The sequence below is a fragment of the Lactuca serriola genome, chromosome 6, assembly GCF_051521515.1.
Source record: "Lactuca serriola cultivar US96UC23 chromosome 6, Lser_US96UC23_V15, whole genome shotgun sequence".
Classification (NCBI taxonomy): Eukaryota; Viridiplantae; Streptophyta; class Magnoliopsida; order Asterales; family Asteraceae; genus Lactuca; species Lactuca serriola.
The window spans coordinates 167,690,291-167,715,788 of NC_136413.1; the positions used below are offsets into that span (position 1 = coordinate 167,690,291).

Consider the following 25,498-nt stretch of genomic DNA (forward strand, 5'->3'; position numbering starts at 1 on the left):
CGAGTTCAACAACTCTGAGTCCACTCGCCCTCAACTCACCGATTCCTTAAGATTCCCTTTCTACACGTCGAGTATCCCCCTTGACTCGACGAGTTCCTCCTGGATGAATCGCGAGGCCACCCCTACTCAACTCGCCGAGTCTGAAGAACAACTCGACGAGTCCCAGCAAATCTTCAAGCTACTCGCCGAGTCTGTTCATCGGACTCGGCGAGTCCATGCCATGCAACCGCTCAAACTGCCTTCTAAGGTCAGAACTGCTCCGACCATTCATAGGTCTGGCCTTCCTAGACTGATTCATCACGTAAGGCCCTCATTTCGGTGCTCATAATACACTCCATGACTCATAAATTACATTTTGACCTAAGGCATAAGGATTCCAATCCAAAACCTTCATTGATTCCCGAAATGCTCAGGCATGGGACATTCTGGACTTCCAAGAGTCCCAATATAGGGTTTCAATCGCTTGGGGGACTAAGGAAACACTCAATCTAGCCACAAAAGGGTTCAATAAACCCTAAATCCATATACACATCATTATAGAAGAATGCAACTCGAAATTATTACCTGAATAACGTTGCTCTGTGTCTCCAATCCTCAGAATGTGGCTTCCCTTGTTGTTCCCTTAACCAAGCCTCCTCTTCCTTGCAAAACAACACTCCCAAAATCAACAATAGTCTTCTACCTTGCTCCAGATGCTCACAATCGAATTAGGGCTTCACTCGCAGGACTAGGGTGAACAATGACGGCCATAAGGTCCCTCATATACGTCCCAACCCTGAACGGTTAGGGTTTTCGCTAAACAACGCAGACTCGCCGAGTCCATATCCAGACTCGTCGAGTCCACTCGCGAACCCGCGACCAGATCCGCGATCCTACTCGGCGAGTCTTGGCTCCAACTCGCCGAGTCCCCTCTTAAAACACCCAAATTCATAAATATAACAATACCTGGAATTCCGGACTGTTACAGAAGTCAGTTGATGAGGTTCCGATAGTGCGTGAGTTTCCGGATGTGTTTCCAGAGGACTTGTCGGGTGCGCCTCCGAAGAGGCAGGTAGAGTTCGGTATTGAGTTGGTTCCAGGAGTTGCGCCTATCGCTAAGGCGTCGTATCGCCTTGCGCCTCCGGAGATGCAGGAGTTGTCCTCGCAGCTTCAAGAACTGCTGGGGAAGGGGTTTATCAGGCCGAGCAGTTCGCTTTGGGGAGCGCCTATCCTTTTTGTTAAGAAGAAGGATGGATCGCTCCGGATGTGCATCGATTATTGTGAGCTGAATAAGCTAACGGTCAAGAACCGTCACCCGTTGCTAAGGATCGATGATTTGTTTGATCAGTTGCAGGGATCATCTTGGTTCTCCAAGATCGATTTGAGGTCTGGGTATCATCAGGTGAGGGTGCGGGAGGAGGACATACAAAAGACAGCCTTCCGAACTCGTTATGGGCATTACGAATTCGTGGTGATGCCTTTTGGACACACCAACGCACCCGCGGTGTTCATGGATCTCAAGAACAGGGTGTGTAGACCAATGTTGGACCGCTTGGTGAATGTGTTCATCGACGACATTCTGGTGTATTCGAGATCCAGAGAGCAGCATGAGGAGCATTTGAGGGAGATCCTCAGAGTTCTAAGATCGGAGAGGCTTTATGCCATGTTCTCCAAATGTGAGTTCTGGTTACGAGAGGCCCAGTTTTTGGGGCATCTCGTTAACTAGAAGATGATTTTAGTCGACCCGGCCAAGATTGAGGCGGTTTATGAGGTGGGAGGTGCCGAGATCACCCACCGAGATCAGGAGTTTTCTGGGATTGGCCGGCTATTATCGGAGATTTATTAAGGATTTCTCCAAGATCGTTGTGCCCCTCACCAAGTTGACCCGGAAGGGTGTTGCGTTTTTCTTGGGGTCCGGAGCAACAGACCTCGTTCGAGACACTTCGCAGGAAGTTATGCGAAGCCCCAGTGTTAGCCCTTCCGGAAGGGATGGAGGATTTTGTGGTTTATTGTGACGCATCGATATCCGGATTGGGAGCAGTGCTTATGCAGAGGGGGCATGTGATAGCATATGCATCGAGGCAGCTTAAGCCTCATGAGTCGAGATATCCCACTCATGATTTGGAGCTGGGAGCGGTAGTGTTCGCTCTCAAGATCTGGCGACACTACCTGTACGGGGTTCGATGTACGATATACACGGACCAGAAGAGCTTGAAGTATTTGATGGATCAGCCCAACCTAAATATGCAACAGAGGAGGTGGTTGGATGTGGTCAAGGATTATGATTGTGAGATCCTGTACCATCCAGGCAAGGCTAATGTTGTAGCCGATGCACTTAGCCATAGGGCGGAGAGCGCCCCATTGCGAGATGTATGTTTGAGATTGACAGTGATGACCCCGGTTTTGGATGCTATTCGAGGGGCCCAGGGTGAGGTTGTGCAGCCTAAGAGCCAGAAGAGGGAACGAGTTGCCGGGCTGGTATCGGAGTTCATTACCGATAGCCGGGGGCTTATGATATTTCAGGGTCGGATTTGGGTACCGTCTGTCACACCCCAAAACCGGAACGGCGGAAACGTTCTGGGGTGGATGACGTCATGTCAAGTATCACAACACATGCATTATAGTAAATCAAGTACAACAAAACATTGCATTAATAGTAATAGTTTTACATGGTTTACATTACAATGTATCAAAGTATACAAACAAATATAGTAAGTACAGCAAGGTACTAAGCCATCTTCATCAACAGCTCCGGGGGTGTACCTGTTTAATTGCTGACCTGAGAATACAAGTTATTTGAAAAGCGAGTATCATCATTTTTACAAAGGCTGGTGAGTTCATAAGTATTTAGTGACATTTATTCAAATAACTTTATAATGTAGTAGTTTAAGTGTTTACAGTGCATTAGGGTTCTTTCCAGAAAATCCTATATTTTCTTTAATAAAAGCAGCCTTCTACCAAGACTGGTCAGTGTTATGTGGTAAAAGTAGTTTTTCCCTTAATTGCTATCATTATCAAACTACGGAATTTGATTATTGAAGAAAGTAGAGACAACAGGGAAATAACAGAAGCCTCAACAGTGAGGACTGCCGACTAAGGCAAAGGAATCATAGACTCTAGGAGAGTATCGAACAAACGACACGCCTGGTTCAGTCTAACAAATAGAGACTCAGACCCCAGAAGGTACCAAATGAAAGGTACAGCTGGTAAGGCCTAAAACAATGAATACAGACCCCAAACAGTATAAAATGAAAGATACGTCTCGTAAGGTCAAAACAGAGAAAGCAGACCCCAGACAGCATCAAATGAAGGATACATCTTGTAAGATCAAAACAGAGAAGACAGAACCCAGCCAGTATCAAATGAAAGATACGTCTTGTAAGGTCAAAACAGTGTGACTCTGAAAATGAATTACCAGAATACAGTGTAAATTGCTGGCGAAATACCGTTACCTTAAGGCCAATGAATTATAAGGTAACCCGTGATACTCGTAACCATACTGACTAGAGTACCAGACGCCCTACAAGCGTCTAAAAATATGACATTGTCACCCCTTGGCTTGGTAGGCCGTGGACTGTAGCTAGCAGTCAGGGTGCGGGGGTGTCCATCCCGTATAGATCTATACACACAATGTCTGCTCTCCCTACAGGAGACTCTGGTTACCAACTAGACGACGGAGAAGGCCGTGTCCTGAAGATGCATCCCAAATAGTGGGTAGAGACTTCCAAATAGTGGGTTTCTAATGTAAGTGTAGACTAAAGGTAGAGACTCTTAACTGAACTGACTAGAGCATTCCTGTACGCCCATACTCATATACATAGTATATAACTAATGAACCAAACGACCTTCGGACGGCCATCCGATCCCACCAGACCACATCTCAATGAAGAAAAGGAAATAGGGCGGACGAGCCTTCCTAAGTCTTTCAATCATTATTTATATGTACCTATACAAGTACAAACATACATCTAACTACTACTGAGTGTGTATTAAGTGGAAATGTGTCATTGTGGTGTGAATTCATACAGTGTCGAATAAATCGAGTCGTGAAATATAAGCATACAGAGTGGGATAATCGAATCGTGAAGTATAAGTGTACCAAGTATAAGCGTATCGCGAAGTGGAAACGACAACTAGTGAAGTAAAAGCGTCTATCAAGTATAAGAGGCTACCAGTATAAGCGATATAGAGACAATAACCGGTATAAGCGTATCACGAAGGAAAAAGCGTTATCAAGTAGGAGTTTTAAATAAGTAAAAGCGAAGCAGCAGTAACAAACAAGTAAAGGTATACATTGTAAAAGGGAACTTCAGTGAAAACCTTGGAAAAACCTTTATACTCAGGGAAAATCACATTTGCTAATCTTTAATAAAATAAGTTTGAAAAGCTTTAAAAAACCTTGGAACTTTTATAACCAGTGTAAAATGAATTCAGACAAAACAGACTAAGTAAGAGTTTTGAATAAGTGAAAACATTTTAGAAAACCATATAGCGTCCTACTCGGTAAAACGGTTTACAGTGTGGTAAATCATTGTGCATGCGGGTTATCAATCACATGTGAGTGATATGATAACTGGCATGTATAACTTGTATTCCCCCCTATGAAACATGTAAAAACATTTAAAATGTTCATTCAGGGGTATGAACTCACCTGGTGTAAGTCGGTCTGACGAAGGTGCCTTTTGGGCGTTCGGTGTCACGTAAGGACTCAAACACACTCAATGACCTATTTAACATATGATAACATATGTTCACATACAATTAGTATATTTAATACTAAGTAACACGTATACGCACTCAAAGGAGCGGAAAACACTTTGGTTAAGTGTTTGGGGTGTCCCGGGTAGCGTCTAAAGGTGTGTATGGCTTAGGAATGGAGTTTACTCTCCGAGAGTAAACCCTTAATATGTTGTTTACGGCCCATGGACTATTCACCATGAGTTTACGGCTGTAAACTCATGGTGAAGGGTTCTAGTGTGTTTTAAGGCTTCAATCTTGATAGTGTGATTTTTCTAGGTCCAATTCCAAAAGGCATGAGTGGGTTTAAGGTCTTTAAGGGCATCTTAATGGAATTTACGGCCCAGGGACAACTCCTAAGGGAGTTTACGGCCGTAAACTCTCATTCCTTGAGTTTATTGAAGTTTCGAGCCCCTAATACCTTGCTAGTAATTTCTAATGAAGTGTGAGGCCATTTGGGGGAATTAAAACTGTCATTTGGGCATGTTTAGGGGTGTTTACGACCTCGGTACATACCTGGGCCGTAAACTCCCTTTAATCCCCCAAATCTTTGTGTTTAAATGGTTTAAACCCGAAATGTTAAGCCCCTAATTTATGTATTAAGTCCAAGGGTGGTTTGGGAGTGTTTTTGGGGCTTTTTGACATGTTTAAGAGGTGTTTACGGCCTTGAAATATGCATGGGCCGTAAACTCTCTTTTACCCCCTAAAATCATGTGATTTAATGTTTAAACACTCCTAGGCAAATCCCTTAATTTATTTCCAAGCCTTTAGGGACTTTTGGGGGTCATTTTGGCCTTTATTTAGGGGTTTACGGCCTAAGGAGGAGCTTAGGTCGTAAACTCCTCTTCCTTAGCTTCTAAGTCTGATTTTTAAGCTATAAACACAAATCAATATGTTTAGAACAAGCTAGGATAAGCGGACTTACGATTTGGAAGCGTCTGGTTGCGGATTTGGCTCGAAAACAGGTCTAGAGAGAGAGTATAGAGAGAGAGGGTGGAAAAGCTCCAAATGGAGTTTACTCCCCCTTATATATGGGTGGGAGTTGGAGCTCAGTGGAATTCTACCCAATACTGCCGTTAGACGGGGCTTTTGGTTACACCCGATTTAGTGTTGTAATAATAAAAACTAACTTTTTCCAATTAAATGGAAATGTGTGTTATGTGTTTTTATTCCCTTTTATCACGACTTAACGGCATATTAAATATAAACAAATGAAATGTTTATTTAATTGACGACCTCTAATTAACAGAACTTTTATAAACTGGAGTATTCCATTAATGGTAATGGGGAAATGTAACGGAACAATTTGGGTTGTCACATCATCCCCCCGTTAGAGGGAATTTCGTCCCGAAATTCAGGTCTAGGCAAAGAAGTAGGTATGAATGGCCAAGTAGAGGTAAGAAAGTACTTCCTATACGGTTTGTCCTCGCATTCCCAAGTGAACTCTAGTCTGTGTTTGTCATTCTAACAGACCTTCACGTACGGGATGCGAATTCCGTCTCGTGTAGCTAGTGGGTTCCAACTGGTGTATCTATGAGGTTAGGGTTCTCAATGGTTTCTATCGATATGAGTGGGGTATGAAGAGTTATGTCGGGCAATCGCATATCTAGTCTAAGAATTGGATCGATCAGGTGTGAGTCTTGTGGTATATCCGAAGGTAGTAGTGGTCTGAAAAGGGTTGGACCAAATCTCCATGAGAATTCTCATATGGTCCTAAGCTCTCGGAATGGTAGAGCTTTTCAGTACTAAGAACATAGTGTACTTCTATGGCAAGATCATCACTGGCGTGATCGCCATTCCGAAGTTCCTAACGTTCTCACTCGTACTGTGTGTGTAGTCCTTTAGGTTGGTTCTTAGGAATCTCGAGTGGTCTTTCGGTTTCGTGTTTCCTGTCAACTGGCTGACAGAGACTTTCTAGGTCGTCGAGTGGGTTGCGTGACTATGGTTATCGGTTTGCTGTAGAGTGTCTATCTCAAGCTTGTGCAAAATGAATCTGCACTAAAGGCTCTTGAGATGCGGAAACTCTGAGGGTCGGAGAGATAGAGTTTCACCAGACGAGTGTTGGACTATCTCGGGAGGTGGTTCTACTATCTATGCGTGAGATAGTATTCGTGGAACACCTAATAGTCCAAGGATTTTCCAAGGCTTTGGTTTATTCCAGTGCGGAAAGCGCATGTTCCTGCATAACCCTTCGACTAACACTAGGGCTGGCGTCCAGTCGATAATCTCTTTGGGATCTGCGTCACAAGGTTTAACACAACTACTTTTGCACTTTGACCAAGTATTCTTGGCTGCGAAGGTTATCCTGTGGTTCTCGGTGTCCTAGTGTTTACTTCGGAAAAATGTATTTTATCGTCTACAGGGCGACGACGGTTTTCTCCATGCGAGAGGGTGGAGGATGATAGGCACTGTTTGTCTATAATAGGGTGGACGAAGTGCCTAAGTAGTGCGAACATCTACTGTAACTACTCTTCCAAAGGTTCCGAGTTTCCTCGGTCAAAGTCAAATCTAGTGAGTATAGAGTCTCATTGCTCGGAACTTTAAAAGCTCAACCCGCGGTGATTCTCTTGACTCCGGCTCCTATGTTATGGAATAGGGTGAAGGGTTTTGCTAACAGGTTCGTGGTAGAGCTCATACTTAGCCTAACCACCAATACTTGGTGTATGCAGGCAGTATACAATTGAGGTCGGTAGGATGTTCAGCTGTGCGACTCCACCCCAAACCCACAACCCAACGAGGAACAGGGAGTAGGGAGGAAACACACACCTTAAATCTTTTTGATCTCAATTATATGCCACCTTTATGCATATGTCGAGTTATAGTGGTCAGTCTCATGAGTTCTATTCTCTAGGTTCACGAACCGGATGTGCGAGGTGCGAAGGGTCTCCCGGGGGAATCTACGGAGTATGCTCTAGATGGTTATTGTCTTCTGAAGTATCTACAATGTTTTTTGTTTCGGTGTTCATCTGAGTAAGAGGGGTCGGTCAACGGCACGCAGTACCCTTTCTTGGGTGCTTCGGAAGGTTTGAGATAAGAGAGACGATTGACGGATCGCATTAGGTTTGATTATTTGTGTTAGGTTTAGGTTCGGGAGAACCTTTATTTGTCGACATGGCTATGGAGAAAGTTCTTTTTACACAACACTAAGAATGTACACATGGTTGCATGATGTCGAACCATGATCAATAGGGTCGTCGAAGACTCCGACATGATGTATAATGAAGATCGATAGAGTCATGTGCCGAATAGGCACACAAGTTCTAGGCGTCTCGGGTTTCGTCCTGTATATCCCTACCGCGGATACCTGGGCCGATAGAGTCGACGCGGAACTATAGAGAGTTCTAGGTGTTTCCGAATAGAGTACCTTTTCATGAATGGATTCTCACGAGGCATTACTATAATCGCCTCACATATACTAGTCATGTATATTTAAGGTGGGGAGGACTGTTGACTGAGCGACCCCGCCCTAAATCCACAACGAAACGAGGAACAGGAAATTAGGTGGCATTCGCTCACTCTAGGTCTGTCCATCTTAAATATACATGGCCGTAATATATATGTTTAGCCATTATAGTTTTACCTGATGAATTTTTAAATCTTATAACAGTGCTGCGACTTTCGCCTTACTGGGAAGAATTTACATTTTGAATTAATCTTTTATTGTTTTTAGTTTAGTTATCCGAGATCGAGAGACGTACCATAAATCTACCGAGTTCCTTGACGCTTCTCCCTAAGCAGTAGAGTCAGGCTCCTTCTGTGTCTTTGTTGTTTCCTTCAGTTGGGCAATCCTTCTTGAAGTGTCCACTCTCACCACATAGACGGCAAACTGGATTGGTCATCACTTTGGTGATTGATGCAATATGCTCCACCGGAGTTTTGCATACACGAGCAGTATGCCCCTTCATGTTGCACCTAGCACAATAGTGTTCCCGACAGGCACCATGATGATGGTAGCTGCACTTGCTGTAATGGGGTAGGTCTCCTAGGTATGGTCTTCTTGAGGTCGGGAGGGAAGGATTGACAGGAGTCTTAGCTGTCTCAACTCGTTGCCCTTCGAAAGGTCCTTAAGCCGAGGTACTTCCCTCCTCAATCTTGAGCTTTCTCTTTAATGGGTTCGGTTGAGGTTCTTGGATGACTGGGTAAGAAGGTGTTGGTTGCTGCCGTCCATTGCCAGGGTCAAAAATCCCGATAGGGCCCTTGCTAACATTTGTGGTGTTAGCATTTAGGTGAGCCATGACAGCTGCTACGGCTGCGGAGACTGCAGCTTGAAACGTAGCTTCATCAAATAAGAGAGTGGGTTTCTTGCTTGAGGACTGGTTATGCTTCTTCGGTGGCATGGTTTTTCCTACACGGAAATGAATACAAGGTAATGAGAGACGACGGTTAACCCTGGACATTTCTGTCCTTAACGTATTAGGCATAAATTTTTCCGTGCCTCTGGTACTGGTTGTCTGAGTGTCGACCTACATCCCTATGATGTAGTCCTGGTATTCAAGGTAGGTGTACGAGTATCGAAAGAAGGCTATAAGATGCGAGTTGTTCCTACTACGTCACCTTTATACTGGGAAAGGTTTCACTCTCCGATCTGGAGAGATTTGAGAACGGTTAGGAACGAAACGGCGGAAGGACAGGTTCATGGCTAAACACTCTCAATAGAGGTGCGGGGATCTACCCTAATCGTGTATCTGGCAACGGGAAACGACGATTTACCTAACACATAGCGTGAGTAGTGTAACCACTAACTCACTAAATTGTATTATTTTATGGGTGTATTAGCGTGACGAACACGAGGGAAAGACACTTCCCGGGTTCCATGTACTGGCTCCCTCGGTCTGCCTCGTATCTTTGACTGGAATTGGCGTTGGTTTCCTTCGGGTAGTTTCCTAGGGTTCTCTTCTCGTATGGACATATTGAATTTCTATTTTACCTCACTTCCGAATCCGACAACGGGTGTCATCACCTCATAAAGGGTGACTGGGAATCTCGGAAGTTTAGGCAAATTTCGCACCGGCGTCCCTAGAAGAATATAAGCACTTGGTGCATTTAATAGTCTCGACCCAGTTCATTTATTTCCGAACAGGAAATCTTCTCAATGAACCTCTTCTGGGCCTGAATCAACTTCTCTGTCATGCACTGAAGTGGATAGGGTTGTCTACAGGGTTTGTGCGAGAATGGAAATGTCTAAAGAATCCTAAGAGATTATTAACATTTCACTAGATGATCCATATCGAGTCCTACTACAATTACATAGGGTATACAAATCATATATAACTTAGATCCGATAGGCCTTCGAATATGTGATACTACTCTATATCCACATCCCAACGAGGAAAAGGAAGTAGAGCGAAACCACACATTCTTAGCCTATGGGATCCTTATTATATATAACCTTGGGAGTACACCCTCTGTAGTTGTAGGTATATCAATAAGGATCTTTTTAGTTCTACACACAAAGTTGTTTATGCATCCCAAAATACCCCTATGGTATTTTAATTCTTGTTTGTTTCTTATCTTCTGAGTATCATTCTGGGATTAGTGTGAATCTTTTAGCATTCTAAAATACTCCTATAGTATTTTAACTTTATGTTTGGCTCTAGCAATCCTAGTTGGTATGTTTCAGACCTGTTGTACACCACTATCACTCCCAAGAACATGTTCATCGCATCTCAGATAAATGTAGTTGATCAGGTTACATTTATCCTAACTTACGTTTACATAACTGCCTAGGTTTGACGGTAATGCTCAACATCCGAAGACTTTTATTCTTGTTGTTCTTGTGATACTTGTGTTCGAGTGTTTAGGTTTTGGATGTTATTATACTTTGGTAAAATATGGTTATATTTTAAAGTATAATTCTTGGTCAGAGTGTTTTATCCCATTGTATTTATAGGCTGTATATCTTTTATGAATTAATATACTTAGCTCACTATAAACAATGCTCTGATACCAATCTGTCACACCTCAAAACCGGAACGGCGGAAACGTTCTGGGGTGGATGATGTTATGTAAAGTATCACAACACATGCATTATAGTAAATCAAGTACAACAAAACATTGTATTAATAATAATAGTTTTACATGGTTTACATTACAATGTATCAAAGTATACAAACAAATATAGTAAGTACAGCAAGGTACTAAGCCATCTTCATCAACAGCTCCGGGGGTGTACCTGTCTAATTGCTGACCTGAGAATACAAGTTATTTGAAAAGCGAGTATCAACATTTTTACAAATGCTGGTGAGTTCATAAGTATTTAGTGACATTTATTCAAATAACTTTATAATGTAGTATTTTAAGTGTTTACAGTGCATTAGGGTTCCTTCCAGAAAATCCTATATTTTGTTTAATAAAAGCAGCCTTCTACCAAGACTGGTCAGTGTTATGTGGTAAAAGTAGTTTTTTCCCTTAATTGCTATCATTATCAAACTACAGAATTTGATTATTGAAGAAAGCAGAGACAACAGGGAAATAACATAAGCCTCAGCAGTGAGGACTGCTGACTAAGGCAAAGGAATCATAGACTCCAGGAGAGTATCGAACAAACGACACGCCTGGTTTAGTCTAACAAATAGAGACTCAGACGCCAGAAGGTACCAAATGAAAGGTACAACTGGTAAGGCCTAAAACAATGAATACAGACCCCAGATAGTATCAAATGAAAGATACGTCTCGTAAGGTCAAAACAGAGAAAGCAGACCCCGGACAGTATCAAATGAAGGATACGTCTTGTAAGGTCAAAACAGAGAAGACAGACCCCAGACAGTATCAAATGAAAGATATGTCTTGTAAGGTCAAAACAGTGTGACTCTGAAAATGAATTACCAGCATACAGTGTAAATTGCTGGCGAAATACCGTTACCTTAAGGCCAATGAATTATAAGGTAACACGGGATACTCGTAACCATACTGACTAGAGTACCAGGCGCCCTACAAGCGTCTAAAATATGACATTTGTAACCCCTTGGCTTGGTAGGCCGTGGACTGTAGCTAGCAGTAAGGGTGCAGGGGTGTCAATCCCGTATAGATCTATACACACAATGTCCGCTCTCCCTACAGGAGACTCTGGTTACCAACTAGACGACGGAGAAGGCCGTGTCCTGAAGATGCATCCCAAATAGTGGGTTTCTATTGTAAGTGTATACTAGAGGCTACCAGTATATCAAGTATAAGAGGCTACCAGTATAAGCGATATAGAGACAATAACCGGTATAAGCGTATCACGAAGGAAAAAGCGTTATCAAGTAGGAGTTTTAAATAAGTAAAAGCGAAGCAGCAGTAACAAACAAGTAAAGGTATACATTGTAAAAGGGAACTTCAGTGAAAACCTTGGAAAAACCTTTATACTCAGGGAAAATCACATTTGCTAATCTTTAATAAAATAAGTTTGAAAAGCTTTAAAAATCCTTGGAACTTTTATAACCAGTGTAAAATGAATTCAGACAAAACAGACTAAGTAAGAGTTTTGAATAAGTGAATACATTTTAGAAAACCATTTATAGCGTCCTACTCGGTAAAACAGTTTACAGTGTGGTAGATCATTGTGCATGCGTGTTATCAATCACATGTGAGTGATATGATAACTGGCATGTTTAACTTGTATTCCCCCCATATAAAACATGTAAAAACATTTAAAAGGTTCATTTAGGGGTATGAACTCACCTGATGTAAGTAGGTCCGACGAAGGTGCCGTTTGGGCGTTCGGTGTCATGTAAGGACTCGAACACACTCAACGACCTATTTAACATATGATACCATATGTTCACATACAATTAGTATATTTAATACTAATTAACACGTATACGCACTCAAAGGAGTGGAAAACACTTTGGTTAAGTGTTTGGGGTGTCCCGGGTAGCGTCTAAAGGTGTGTATGGCTTAGAAATGGAGTTTACTCTCCGAGAGTAAACCCTTAATATGTTGTTTATGGCCCAGGGACTATTCACCATGAGTTTACGGCCGTAAATGGCCGTAAACTCATGGTGAAGGGTTCTAGTGTGTTTTAAGGCTTCAATCTTGATAGTGGGATTTTTCTAGGTCAAATTCCAAAAGGCATGAGTGGGTTTAAGGTCTTTAAGGGCATCTTAATGGAGTTTACGGCCCAGGGATAACTCCTAAGGGAGTTTACGGCCGTAAACTCTCATTTCTTGAGTTTATTGAAGTTTCGAGCCCCTAATACCTTGCTAGTAATTTCTAATGAAGTGTGAGGCCATTTGGGGGAATTAAAACTATCATTTGAGCATGTTTAGGGGTGTTTACGGCCTTGGTACATGCTTGGGCCGTAAACTCCCTTTAATCCCCCAAATCTTTTTGTTTAAATGGTTTAAACCCGAAATGTTAAGCCCCTAATTTATGTATTAAGTCCAAGGGTGGTTTGGGAGTGTTTTTGAGGCTTTTTGACATGTTTAAGAGGTGTTTACGGCCTTGGCATATGCCTGGGCCGTAAACTCTCTTTTACCCCCTAAAATTATGTGATTTAATATTTAAACACTCCTAGGCAAATCCCTTAATTTATTTCCAAGCCTTTAGGGACTTTTGGGGGTCATTTTGGCCTTTATTTAGGGGTTTACGGCCTAAGGAGGAGCTTAGGCCGTAAACTCCTCTTCCTTAGCTTCTAAGTCCGATTTTTAAGCTATAAACACGAATCAATATGTTTAGAACAAGCTAGGATAAGCGGACTTATGATTTGGAAGCGTTTGGTTGCGGATTTGGCTCGAAAACGGGTCTAGAGAGAGAGTATAGAGAGAGAGGGTGGAAAAGCTCCAAATGGAGTTTACTCCCCCTTATATATGGGTGGGAGTTGGAGCTCAGTGGAATTCTACCCAATACTGCCGTTAGACGGGGCTTTTGGTCGCACCCGATTTAGTGTCGTAATAATAAAAACTAACTTTTTCCAATTAAATGGAAATGTTTGTTATGTGTTTTTATTCCCTTTTATCACGACTTAACGGCATATTAAATATAAACAAATGAAATGTTTATTTAATTGACGACCTCTAATTAACGGAACTTTTATAAACTGGAGTATTCTGTTAACGGTAACAAGGAAATGTAACGGAATAATTTGGGTTGTCACACCGTCCGTGGGCGGGATGCGTACCATTTTGATGGAGGAGGCTCATGGATCGAAATTCTCGATCTATCCCGGGGCCACTAAGATGTTTTTGGACCTGAAAAAGGATTACTCGTGGCCCTGTATGAAGAGGGATGTCGCATGGTTTGTAGAGATTGACCTGTCGCAGGGTTAAGGCCGAGCATCAGCGTCCACATGGTAAGTTGCAGCCATTAGAGATTCTCGAATGGAAATGGGAACATATTACCATGGACTTCATCACCAAATTGCCAAGAACTGCGAGGGGTGTCGATGCAATTTGGGTGATTGTGGATAGGTTGACAAAGAGTGCTCACTTCCTGGCCATCAGTGAGAGCTCTTCCGCGGAGAAGTTGGCGGAGACGTACGTGAGAGAGGTGGTATCGCGGCATGGAGTGCCGATTTCGATAGTCTTAGATCGAGATGTACGTTTCACTTCCAGATTCTGGAAGAAGTTTCATGAGGAATTGGGTACGAAACTGCATTTTAGTACTGCGTACCACCCACAGACCGACGGGCAGACTGAGCGGATGATTCAGACGCTCGAGGACATGCTCCGAGCATGTGTGTTGGATTTTGGCGGAAGTTGGGACACGTATTTGCCCTTGGCAGAGTTCTCTTACAACAACATCCATCATTCGAGCATTGGCATGCTGCCCTTTGAGCTGTTGTATGGGAGGAGGTGTCGGACCCATATCTGCTGGGGAGAAGTAGGGCAGCGCGTGATGGGTAGTACCAAGATTGTGCTTCAGACGATAGAGAAAATCCAACAGGTCAGACAGAGGTTGTTGACCGCTCAGAGTCGTTAGAAGAGTTATGCGGACAGACGCCGGTCCGAGCTTAAGTTTCAGGTCGGCAACTTTGTGCTCCTGAAGGTCTCTCCTTGGAAAGGAGTGATGCAATTCAGGAAGAGGGGCAAGTTGGGGCCCCGTTATATTGGTCCTTTCAGGGTGATCGCGAGGGTAGGCAGGGTAGCCTATCGTTTGGAGTTGCCAACAGAGTTGGGTCAGATTCACGATACTTTCCACATGTCGCAGTTGCGAAACTGTATAGCCGACGAGTCGGCAGTAGTGCCACTAGTAGATATTCAGGTGGATGTGAGCCTGAATTATGTTGAGAGACCAGTGTCGATCAGAGATCGGAAGATCAAGGTCCTGAGGAATAAAGAGGTGCCACTTGTGCAGGTCCAGTGGCAGCATCGGAAAGGGTCAGAGTTAACTTGGGAGCCGGAGCGTGAGATGCGTGAGCAGCATCCGGAGTTATTTGTAGAGTGACACTTCGAGGGCGAAGTCTGATTCTAGTGGGGGAGAATTGTAACACCCGGATTCCTAGGTATTATTTTTTATTTTTTTATTTTTGGGTGATGTGAGGAGGCTCGGCGAGTCCAAGAGTGGACTCAGCGAGTCCATGCTGTTTAATGAAACCCTAATTTCCAGGGTTTGAGACCTATTTAAAGGGGCTTATGGTCGTCATCTGCGGCCACCAACCCCAGAGAGAAACCCTAAAGAGTTTTTGAGCATTTTGGGAGAGAGAGGAGGCCATTGTTAACCTTTGAAGCATTGTTTGGCAAGGCAAAGGAGGTTCTAGCTAAGAGGAGGCAAGGGAGGTGGACATCCTTCGAATTTGGAGCTCAGAGCATCACTTTGGAGGTAATATTTTGGCTCCCTTTCTGCTGTTATGGTGAACATGGGGGTTTAGGGTTTCTTGACCCCTTTGTTGGTTAGATTTGATGTCCATGTCGTCCCTATTTGTGATGAGGCTTGAAATGGGATCCGTAGAGGTCCAAAGAAGCTTTATTCCTTAAGCTTTATGAGGATTCATGGGAGTTTTGACCAAAGGTTATGAGATATGGAGCTAAAACATCATATAGGAGCAAATAGATGTTGTTTGAGCATCAAGGTTTGGACTTTACGTGATTATCATGCTTGGGGAGGCCATATCTATGATTGTATGGAACAGATCTGACCTAAGAAGTGGTTTTGAGCTTATGCATGGCATGAACTCGCCGAGTATAAAGAATAGACTCGGCGAGTAGTATGAAGTTTTCCTGTAACCACTCAATGAGTGGTCTTTGTCGAGTTGAGGGAACGACTCAGTGAGTCAGGGTGAGTCGGGAGGACTGAGTCAAGCCAGAACTCGCCGAGTTGTTCTTGAGACTTGGCGAGTTGAGTCATGTTGGCCCCACGATTCATGCTAGGTGGAACTCGTCGAGTCAGGGAGGTACTCGGCGTGTCAAGAGAGGATCCAAGAGAGTCAGTGGACACATATAGACTCGCCGAGTCGCCCTAGTGCACTCGTCGAGTCTGGTCAAAGTTGACCGTTGACCTTGTTGACTTTTAGGGTTTAGTGCAGTTGTACTTATGAGTGTATTACTTTGTGTGATTAGGCGGAGGCTAGATAACATTTATTCCGAGACAGATATGTACTAAGACATTGAGGTGAGTCTTCTCACTATACTTACCTAGAGTGGTATATTGTGTAGACCAGAGGGTCTTATGTGATATGTATGAGATTATGTGTTATGTGTTATGTGTATGTTGTATGTTGTTATAGACCGTACCGAAGGGTCCAACGATACAGACCAAGTCGGAGGGCCCAACGAGCTATGACTGGACCAGAGGGTCCAACGAGCTACAAGACTGGAGGGTCCTGCTGAGACATGTCAACCGGAGGGTCGTCTTATAGTCTTGAGTGGGTATGTGTTGTATGTAGTATATTTGGGGAACTCACTAAGCATTTATGCTTACAGTTGTGTGTGATGTGTTCCAGGTACCAGTGATGAGCACGGGAAGGCGCCGGCATGATCCGTACACACTTGAGGAGTTTATGTTTTGGATTCTGGGGAGATGTCTTTGTGATAAATAGATTTGAAACAATATGTTGATGTTATTTTGTGAAAAATGATTGTTTTGAAAATGAAAAAATTGTTTTGAAAATTTACGTTGTTACAATAAAATAAGTGTGAAATGGTTGGCCCTTCATGAGGAAGCTTGACACCTTGAATTAAGGATTTATTTCAAGCGCCCTTGATGGCCACATAAAGACCCTCCATGTTGGTGATTTTAGTGTCACCATGTCATTTTAAGTAACTGGAACTCACATGTGAGCTAAGGGGCTTCATAATTTGTATACTAATATATGTACGGGGTTGTGCAGAGTGCACGCATGTATAAGATCGAATTAGAAGTCGTTTCGACGACTAGTCGGGGGTCCGGGGGCAGCGCTCTTGGGTCCGGGGTTTCCAAAGGGGAAGTGCCCCTAGAAGGGTCCAAGGCGCAAAGCCCTTGGCTGGGATCCCGTTGCCAGGTCAACGAGCAGGGTAGAGGGGCAGTGCCCCCGCGGGGTTTGGTGCAGCGCCCGAAAACCTCACCGGATTTTACATATGGGAACATAGTGGAAAATTCAATTTCTTGAGGATAATTATGGTAAAACAAACAAAAGTTGTGAGTTTTGGTAACCCTAATCCAAATTATACTGACTTGCTTCCAAAGCAACTAATGACAGCCTAACCCTAATGAAACCCTAATCTCGTTTAATATATAAACGATTCTTCCTCTTCAAAAGAATGTTATGAATTTAGCTCTCATTTTCATCGAACTCTCATAGAATCTCTCTATCAAATTGGCTTACGATTCTTGTGCCTAGAATCATAAGTGTCCACATGGATTATCGTAGGCTGAATTTCTTGCAACCCAGACATAGGGTAGAAATATCAGTTTGGAAAGTGTTCTCACGATCCAAGTTGGTATCCAAATCTCCACTACAAACCCTAATATATCTTACATTCGAATTGATATTTTCTGTTCCTGGATATGGGTGAATCAATCCGCGAGATGACCACTAAGTTTGCTAAACTAGAGAAGTTTGAAGGCGTCGACTTCAGGCGTTGGAAGAAGAAGATGCACTTCATGTTGTCTACTCTGAAAGCAACATACGTGCTGACTACTCGAAGACCAGCGGAGCCTGAGGAAGGTGTTGTTGAGACGATTGAAGAGATAAGAAGGAGACAGAAGTAGGACAATGATGACTACCTCTACAAAGGTCACTTTCTGAACAGTATGTCTGATGCTTTATTGGATATCCATAGTGAAGCCTTGTGTGCGAAGGAGTTGTGGGCCACCCTTGAACTGAAATATATTAGTGAGGATGCTTCTAGCAAGAAGTTTCTGATTAATCACTTTAATAATTATAAGATGGATGATTCAAGGTCTGTCACTAAACAATACAATTAACTCCTTGGCATATACAGTCAGTTTAAACTGCACCATATGACTATAGATGAATCCGTTGTTTTGTCAACCATCATTGACAAACTGCCTCCATCTTGGAAAGACTTCAAACATAACTTGAAACATCAAAAGGAGGAATTGTCCTTGGTTCAACTTGCTAGTCACATTCATATTGAAGAATCTCTTTGTGCGAAGGAAAGTGACAAATCTGAAAAACCCAAAGGAAAAGTTGAATCTGGACAGCACTCGGTTCATATGGTTGTAAAAAAACCAAAGAATTTGAACAACAAAGGACATATCAAACGTAAGTAGGAACATTTCCCAAGTAAATCCAACGAAAGGAGAAAGGATCTGGTTTGTTGGAGGTGCAATCAAGTTAGGCATTGCAAGCATGATTGTCGTGTAAATTTAGGCAAAAATGGTGCTGGAAACAGCAGAGCTAATAGGAAAGTGAACGGATCTTCGGCCCAAGTTAAAGGAGGTCAGTTTTTGAATAACATTGATAATTCTAATCAGAATTATGTTTATTATGTTTCATTTATTCCTGAATCATTCTATGTACAGGAGGATGATGTTGCTTGGTGGATCGACTCTGAAGCAACGAGCCATGTATGCAAGGATAAACGGATGCTTGAAACATTAACTCCGATTGAAGATGGGTCGGTGCTGAAAATATGAAACAATTCTTTTATTCCTATTTGTGTTTTAGGTGTCGTGTGTCTTGAATTTACTTATGGAAAGACAATTAGGTTATTTGATGTTTTGTTTGTTCCCAAGATTCGCAAGAATCTTGTTAGCTCTAGTTGTTTGAATTCTGATGGTTTTAAACATGTTATTGAGTCGGATAAGTTTGTTTTGACTAAGGGTGGAATGTTTATTGGTTTTGGATATTTAAATAATAGAATGTTTCATTTGAATATTGTTGACAACTTACTAATTGTTCAAAATTCTGCATTTGTATCTTCTGCTGTTAATGTTGATAAATCTATGCTATGGCATGTAAGATTAGGTCATGTCAACTTTAGAAGGATGCATGAGATGTCAAAAGATGGATTAATTCTAACCTTTGATATGACATCTGATAAATGTAAAACGTGCATGCTTACAAAAGTAACAAAACAGCCCTTTCCTAGTGTCACTAGAAATTCAACTATTTTGTAACTCGTACACAGTAACTTGTGTGATTTTCACTCCACTCTTTCTTTGGGAAATAAAAAATATGTAGTCACCTTTATTGATGAATGCACTCGGTTTTGCTATGTGTATTTGTTACATTCTAAGGATGAAGCGTAGATAAATTCAAAATATACAAAATCGAGGTCGAATTGCAATTGGGCATTCCGATTACACGTCTCAGGACTGACAGGGGGGGTGAATATATGGATCCCATATGTTTTAAATCAGTGGGTATCATTCATGAGACCACGACACCTTACACTCCCCAACAGAATGGTATTGTTGAACGTAAAAATCAAGTTTTAAAGGAAATGGTAAACTCGATGTTATCATACTCGGGATTGAGTGAAGGATTCTGGGGAGAGGCCATGTTAACAACCTGCTATTTATTAAATACGGTTCCAAATAAAAGGAACAAAACAGTCCCACATGAATTTTGGTACAAGAAAAAGCCGGATTTGAGTTATTTTCGGGTTTAGAGATGTCGGGCAGTTGTAAAACTCATCGAGCCCAAAAATAAAAATTTGGGAGAACATGGAATTTATTGCATATTCATTGGATATGATGAAAATTCCAAGGCATATAGGTTTTATGTAATAGAACCTAATGATTCGGCTTCAATTAACATTGTTATTGAATCACAAGATGCAATTTTTGATGAGATGCGGTTTTCATCGATTCAAAGGCCTAAGGATTTGAATTTTGGTGCTAATAAAGAGAAAAATTCAGAAAGTCAAAATGGTGCTATCGTGCAAGAACCACAAGAGCTTCGTAGAAGAAAAAGAGGCCAAATTGCGAAAAATTTTGGATCCGACATCCTACTATATTTGGTGGAAGGTTCAAGAGATGAAATTAATCTTGAATACTCCTATTGCTATAGTATTGAAGATGATCCTAAGACATATCAAGAGGTCATAGAGTCTCATGATAATGCCTTTTGGAAGGAAGCAATTAATGATGAAATGTCATCAATTCTTGAGAACAACACATGGGTGTTGTCTTATTTGCCTCCGGGTTCTAAATCTCTTGGTTGCAAATCAATTTTCAAAAAGAAATTGAATTTTAATGGGACTATTGACAAATTCAAAGCCCGGTTAGTCATTCAAGGTTTTAGACAAAAACCCGGTATTGACTATTTTGATACGTATGCTCCAGTTGCACGTATTTCTATTATTGGATTGTTGGTTGGCTTGAGAAGTATCCACAATCTATTTATTCACCAAATGGATGTAAAAATAGCCTTTTTAAATGGTGATCTTGAAGAAGAAGTTTACATGAAACAAACGGAAGTTTTCATTATGCCCGGTAAAAATCATATGGTTTGTAAACTTGTCAAATCTTTGTATGGGCTAAATCAAGCGCCTAAACAATGGCATCCAAAATTTGATGAGGTGATTTTGCCTTTTGGTTTCAAGAAAAACCAATGTTACAAATGTTTTTATAGTAGATTTGATGTTGCTACTAGAGCTGGAGTGATCATTTGCTTATATATAGATGACATGATGATTTTTGTTACCGACCAAAATCAAGTCGATGAAACAAAGAAATTGTTATCATCCAATTTTTCCATGAAATATTTAGGAGAGGCTGATGTAATTCTTGGAATAGGAATTAAGAGGATGAAAAAAAGGATTGGTAATGACTCAAAGTCATTATATTGAGAAAAATCTCAAGCGGTTTAATTTTACCGATTGTTCTCCTATGAGTACTCCTATGGATCCAAGTGTGAAATTAATGCCAAATAATGTTGTTCCCAATTCACAATTTGAATACTCTAAGGCTATTGGTAGCTTGATGTATGCCATGACAAGTACCAGACCTGATATTGCTTTTGCTGTGGGTAAGTTGAGCAGGTATACTAGCAATGCAAATGCTCAACATTGGCAAGCGGTAAATAGAGTGTTTAAGTATCTTAAAGGAACTATGGATTATGGTTTTAGCTACTTAAGGAGTCCTTCGATTATAGAAGGTTATTTGGATGCAAGTTGGATAACCAACATGGAGGGCTATTCCTCAACTTCTGGTTGGGTATTCTTGATTGGGAGAGGTGCCATTTCTTGGGCTTCAAAGAAGAAATCTTGCATTACAAAATTGACAATGGAATTTGAGTTTGTTATGTTAGCATCTACTGGTAAAGATGCTGAGTGGCTAAGGAATTTTGTCTATGAGATTCCTTTGTGGTCTAAACCGATAACACCTATTTCTATCCTTTGTGATAGTGCAACTGCTTTGGCTAAGGTATATAGCCAAGTTTATAATGGCAAGTCTAGATACCTAGGTGTTAGACATAGCATGATTAGAGAACTAATCATTAATGGTGTGATTTCGGTTGAGTTTGTGAAATAGCAACAAAATTTGGCAGATTACTTGACTAACGGTCTGACAAGAGACATAGTGCACAAGTCTGTAATCGGGATAGGATTAAAGTCCATTTAATTCTGTAATGATGAGACACCTAATTCCCTCATAATATAATGTGAGGAATTGAATTCAATGTGGAAAGTGTTGGAATAGTGTCTAAGGCTGCAACTATATTAGGCAAGTATTTGACCCGATTGTGCATGGTCCTTTTGGGTTGCCTTCACCATAGCAACTTGATAGGATGATTTATTATGAGAGAATAGATATTATTAACATATTATGAAAATAATATAAGGAATAATAATATTATTATTTGATTAATATAAGTCATAGAATTAATTAGAATTAATTTGGTGACTTAAACAGATTAATTAAATAAGAGAGTATAAACTGTCAATTGTTTGATAGTTACACTTTAGACTGTAAATCCTTAAGAGATAAGGGTTGGACGGATTCTATAGCTAAGGATAGCTCAAAATCGTCCAAGGCTTATCCATGGTAAGGATTTGGATTGCTTTAAGGAAAGATTATCCAACTAGGGTTTAAGGTGAAACCCTTAAGAAGTCTACAAGTATAAATAGACCCCTAGAGCTAAGCGGGTCGGCATCTCATCTAAAGTAGAGAACCCCAGGCCGATTTCTTCCCTCAACCTCTCACTCAAATCATCCTCCTTGCTAGTTGGTGTTTGTAAGCCATTAGAGGAGTGACAATTGTGACTCTAGAGCTCCAAGACAACAAGATCAAACAAGAGATTCAAAGGTAAACTTCTAGATCTGATTTTGTATTGTTTTATACCTAATTAGTCATTAGATGTCTTGGATTCAAAGCATGTTTAATTAGAAAGCCTAGATCCAAGCATTAGGGTTTTGCATGCGCACATAGGAAAGTTCTTATGGCTAAAACCCATCAGTGGTATCAGAGCCTAGCTTGGTTTCTATTAAATTGTTGCTTGCTTATTTGATTCTTAACTGCAAAATTCAATTTTCATGTTTCTGAGTCATGGACTCGGCGAGTCGTATTGTGGACTCGGCGAGTTGGCTTGACTCGGCGAGTCCCTTGGTGCACTCGGCGAGTCTAAGCGTCAGGAAAGGCCAGATTCAGGATTTTTTGATGATTATCTTATGGAAACTTACATTAATCATATTAGATCAACCCTAATCCGATTTTTTGATATATATGACTATAATCTTGATCTAATTAAAGATATTTATCAACTAATAAAATATTTAATTTCCTTATATGATAATTAATTAATTATTTTGATTAAATTGGTAATTATCTTGCAAGAAATATTGAATAAATCAAATATAGATAATTATGGAATTAATTGTTAATTGAAATTATTTGTTATTTGATCCTTCATGTTTTAAATGTTTAAAACTTGTCCTCAAGTTTTGAAATTTATGTTTTGTGATTAAAAGTTTTAATTTAGACAATTTAAATTTCAACCCTAGATTTTTAAAAGTTTAAAATACAACCCTATACTAATATTATATTACAAGATTAATATATATATATATATATATATATATATATATATATATATATATACATATATATAACTAAAATGCTAGTCTTACTGTTAGTAGGCCTCATTCACGAAGCCGACCTATAAGGTGGGTATAAGGTTGCGGCCTATAAAATAGCGCTTAATGGGTGTACATTCACACCCACTGCTTGCTTGATCGGTGGAGGGTTGTTAGCCGAACGGGTAGGATAGGGCAACCTCATCCTCTCATTAAAAGTATAATAAGAAATATAAAGTAACTACATGTTTTTAAAATTTCCCAATCTTAGTTACTTTAGGAAAAGTAAATTGATGCAATCCCATTAAATTACACTTTTCACCCTTGCTAAGAAGTTAGTGGAGCGTGTGTGGTTTACCGACACACTAATTGGTTATAAGCAAAGGTGGCAAAGGGTGATTCATTGTTTATCATAGTTCGATGGAGCGTGTGTGGTTTACCAGCACATCGAACAGGTGATCGTTACAATGAAGGCACCATGTGAATTTGCATGGTAATTCACACCCGCTTTGTGATCCTCGGTATCTCAGTCACAAACAAGAGGGGCATATCGAGATTTAAACATGACATTGAATAGTTTCATTGAATCTCATCCAAACCTAGGAATTCTCAATACATTTAGGACTTAAAGTTATGTTTTTGTGGTGGAGAATTAGTGAATCGTCATTCACTTACCTTCATATTATTTGCATGTTGGATTACGGCATCCCTTTTCTAATATGTAAATATTGTTGTTGTATCCTAGCCCTAATTTTTCTTATTGGGTGATAATTAGGGATTCATATTCTAATCTATCTTTGTCCTTTCTATTTGTAGATGTCGAACGCAAACAGTGCTGCTGCTAGTTCTTTCACATTGATGAGCCTTTGTCAAAAGGTCACTTTCGATGGGACGAACTTTAGCGAATGGATAAGATACATTTGCACCATTGCTCGCTATGAGGATAAGGAGTATGTCCTCGATGAGAAGCTCGAGAAGATTAACCCTGAAATCGCTACTCCGGCTGAAATGACCGCTTTTGAAACTCATGAGCGTGATGCAACGAAGGTACATTGTATCATGATAGCCACTATGAACTCCGAATTCCAAAAGTCCTATGAGGACATGTACCCATACGAGATGCATCAAGACTTATTGGAGAGATACCACCAAAACACGAGACAAGAGCGTTATGAGATTTTCACTAACATGATTTCCGCTAAGATGGGTCATGGAGAATCTCTTACCGTGCACCTGCAAAAGATGCAAAGGTATGTCGACCGTCTTCGAATGTTGAATGTTGACTTTGGGGAAGACTTGGCGATTGACATGGTGCTTCACTCTTTGCCTCCAAGCGACAATCAATTTAGGATGACCTACCACATGAACAAAGAGGAGGTCACCCTAAGCAAACTCCCAATCCACCCGCTGCTCCTGTCTTGGCTATTGGACAAGGAAAGGGAAAGAAGAGGAAGGATTCATCTAAGAACTATCGTAAGGTTAAAGCCCGAGATGGTGCCTCTTCTAGTGGGACCAAAGTCGATCCTACTAAGCCTTGCCCTAACCCAAAGGAGGCAGAGTTCCACCACTGCCACAAGATAGGACATTTGAAGAGAAGCTGCCCAGAGTACCTGCAAGCCATCAAGGAAGTAAAGATCAAGCCGTCTTTCGCAGGTATATACACAATTAAATCTAACGATTCATCTCATGCTATTTCTTGGGTTCTTGATACCGGTTGTGGTTACCACATTTGTTCTAATGTGTAGGGACTAAGAAGAAATAGGGATGTGGAGGCTGGAAGAATAAATCTAATCATGGGGAACAGAAGATCGTCGCCTGTGACCAAGATTGGAGTGTATTCTTTAGTACTTAGGAATGGTTTAAGTTTAGATTTGAACAATTGTTGCTATTCGCCAGAAATGGCTAGAAACATCATTTCATTTCATGGTTTGTATAGACAAGGTTTTAGATATTCTTTTAATAATGAGAATGGTTCTATTTTAGCTTATCTAAATGGTGTTTTTTATTTTGAAGCTATACCATGTAATGGAATTTATGAAACTGTTATGATTGTTGATAACTTAGGAAATGATGTTTTGAATATAGATTCTTCCAATAGTATGGATAAGGCATCCTTGTGGCATTGTCGCCTTGGACATGTCAACAAGAAACGCATAGCCCAACTCCAAAAGGATGGAGTGTTGGAGTCATTCGACCTTAGGGAAGATGACACATGCGAATCTTGTTTGCTTGGAAAGATGACTAAGTCACCCTTCGCTGGTTCTTGCGAAAGGGGTGAGGGTCTATTGGACCTAATACATACTGATGTATGTGGACCATTTAGATCAACCACAAAGGTTGGGAACCGCTTCTACGTGACTTTTACCGATGACAATAGTAGATATGGGTATATCTACTTA

The 25,498-nt window shown here is 41.1% G+C and overlaps 1 protein-coding gene and 1 pseudogene across 1 annotated transcript; both read left to right on the plus strand.

The window, feature by feature from the left end:
• The first annotated feature begins 17,640 nt into the window (after window positions 1-17,640).
• LOC145060385 (uncharacterized) lies at window positions 17,641-20,873 on the plus strand. Its single transcript, XM_079008066.1, has 6 exons — window positions 17,641-17,819; window positions 17,865-18,014; window positions 18,057-18,340; window positions 18,449-18,517; window positions 18,746-19,035; window positions 19,791-20,873. Exons 1-6 carry the CDS (start codon window positions 17,641-17,643, stop codon window positions 20,871-20,873), a joined length of 2,055 nt encoding a protein of 684 aa, XP_078864192.1.
• A 52-nt stretch (window positions 20,874-20,925) lies between these two features.
• LOC145060386 (secreted RxLR effector protein 161 pseudogene) lies at window positions 20,926-21,558 on the plus strand (annotated as a pseudogene).
• Window positions 21,559-25,498: the final 3,940 nt, after the last annotated feature.

What these genes read in the sequence shown, in the direction of transcription:
- LOC145060385 (XM_079008066.1), top strand. Translation starts at nt 17,641, where the DNA reads ATGACCACTAAGTTTGCTAAACTAGAGAAGTTTGAAGGCGTCGACTTC. An exon ending in TATAAGATGGATGATTCAAG is followed by an intron (nt 18,015 to 18,056) that starts GTCTGTCACTAA and finishes TGGCATATACAG; the next exon opens with TCAGTTTAAACTGCACCATA. An exon ending in ATAAATCTATGCTATGGCAT is followed by an intron (nt 19,036 to 19,790) that starts GTAAGATTAGGT and finishes GAAAATTCCAAG; the next exon opens with GCATATAGGTTTTATGTAAT.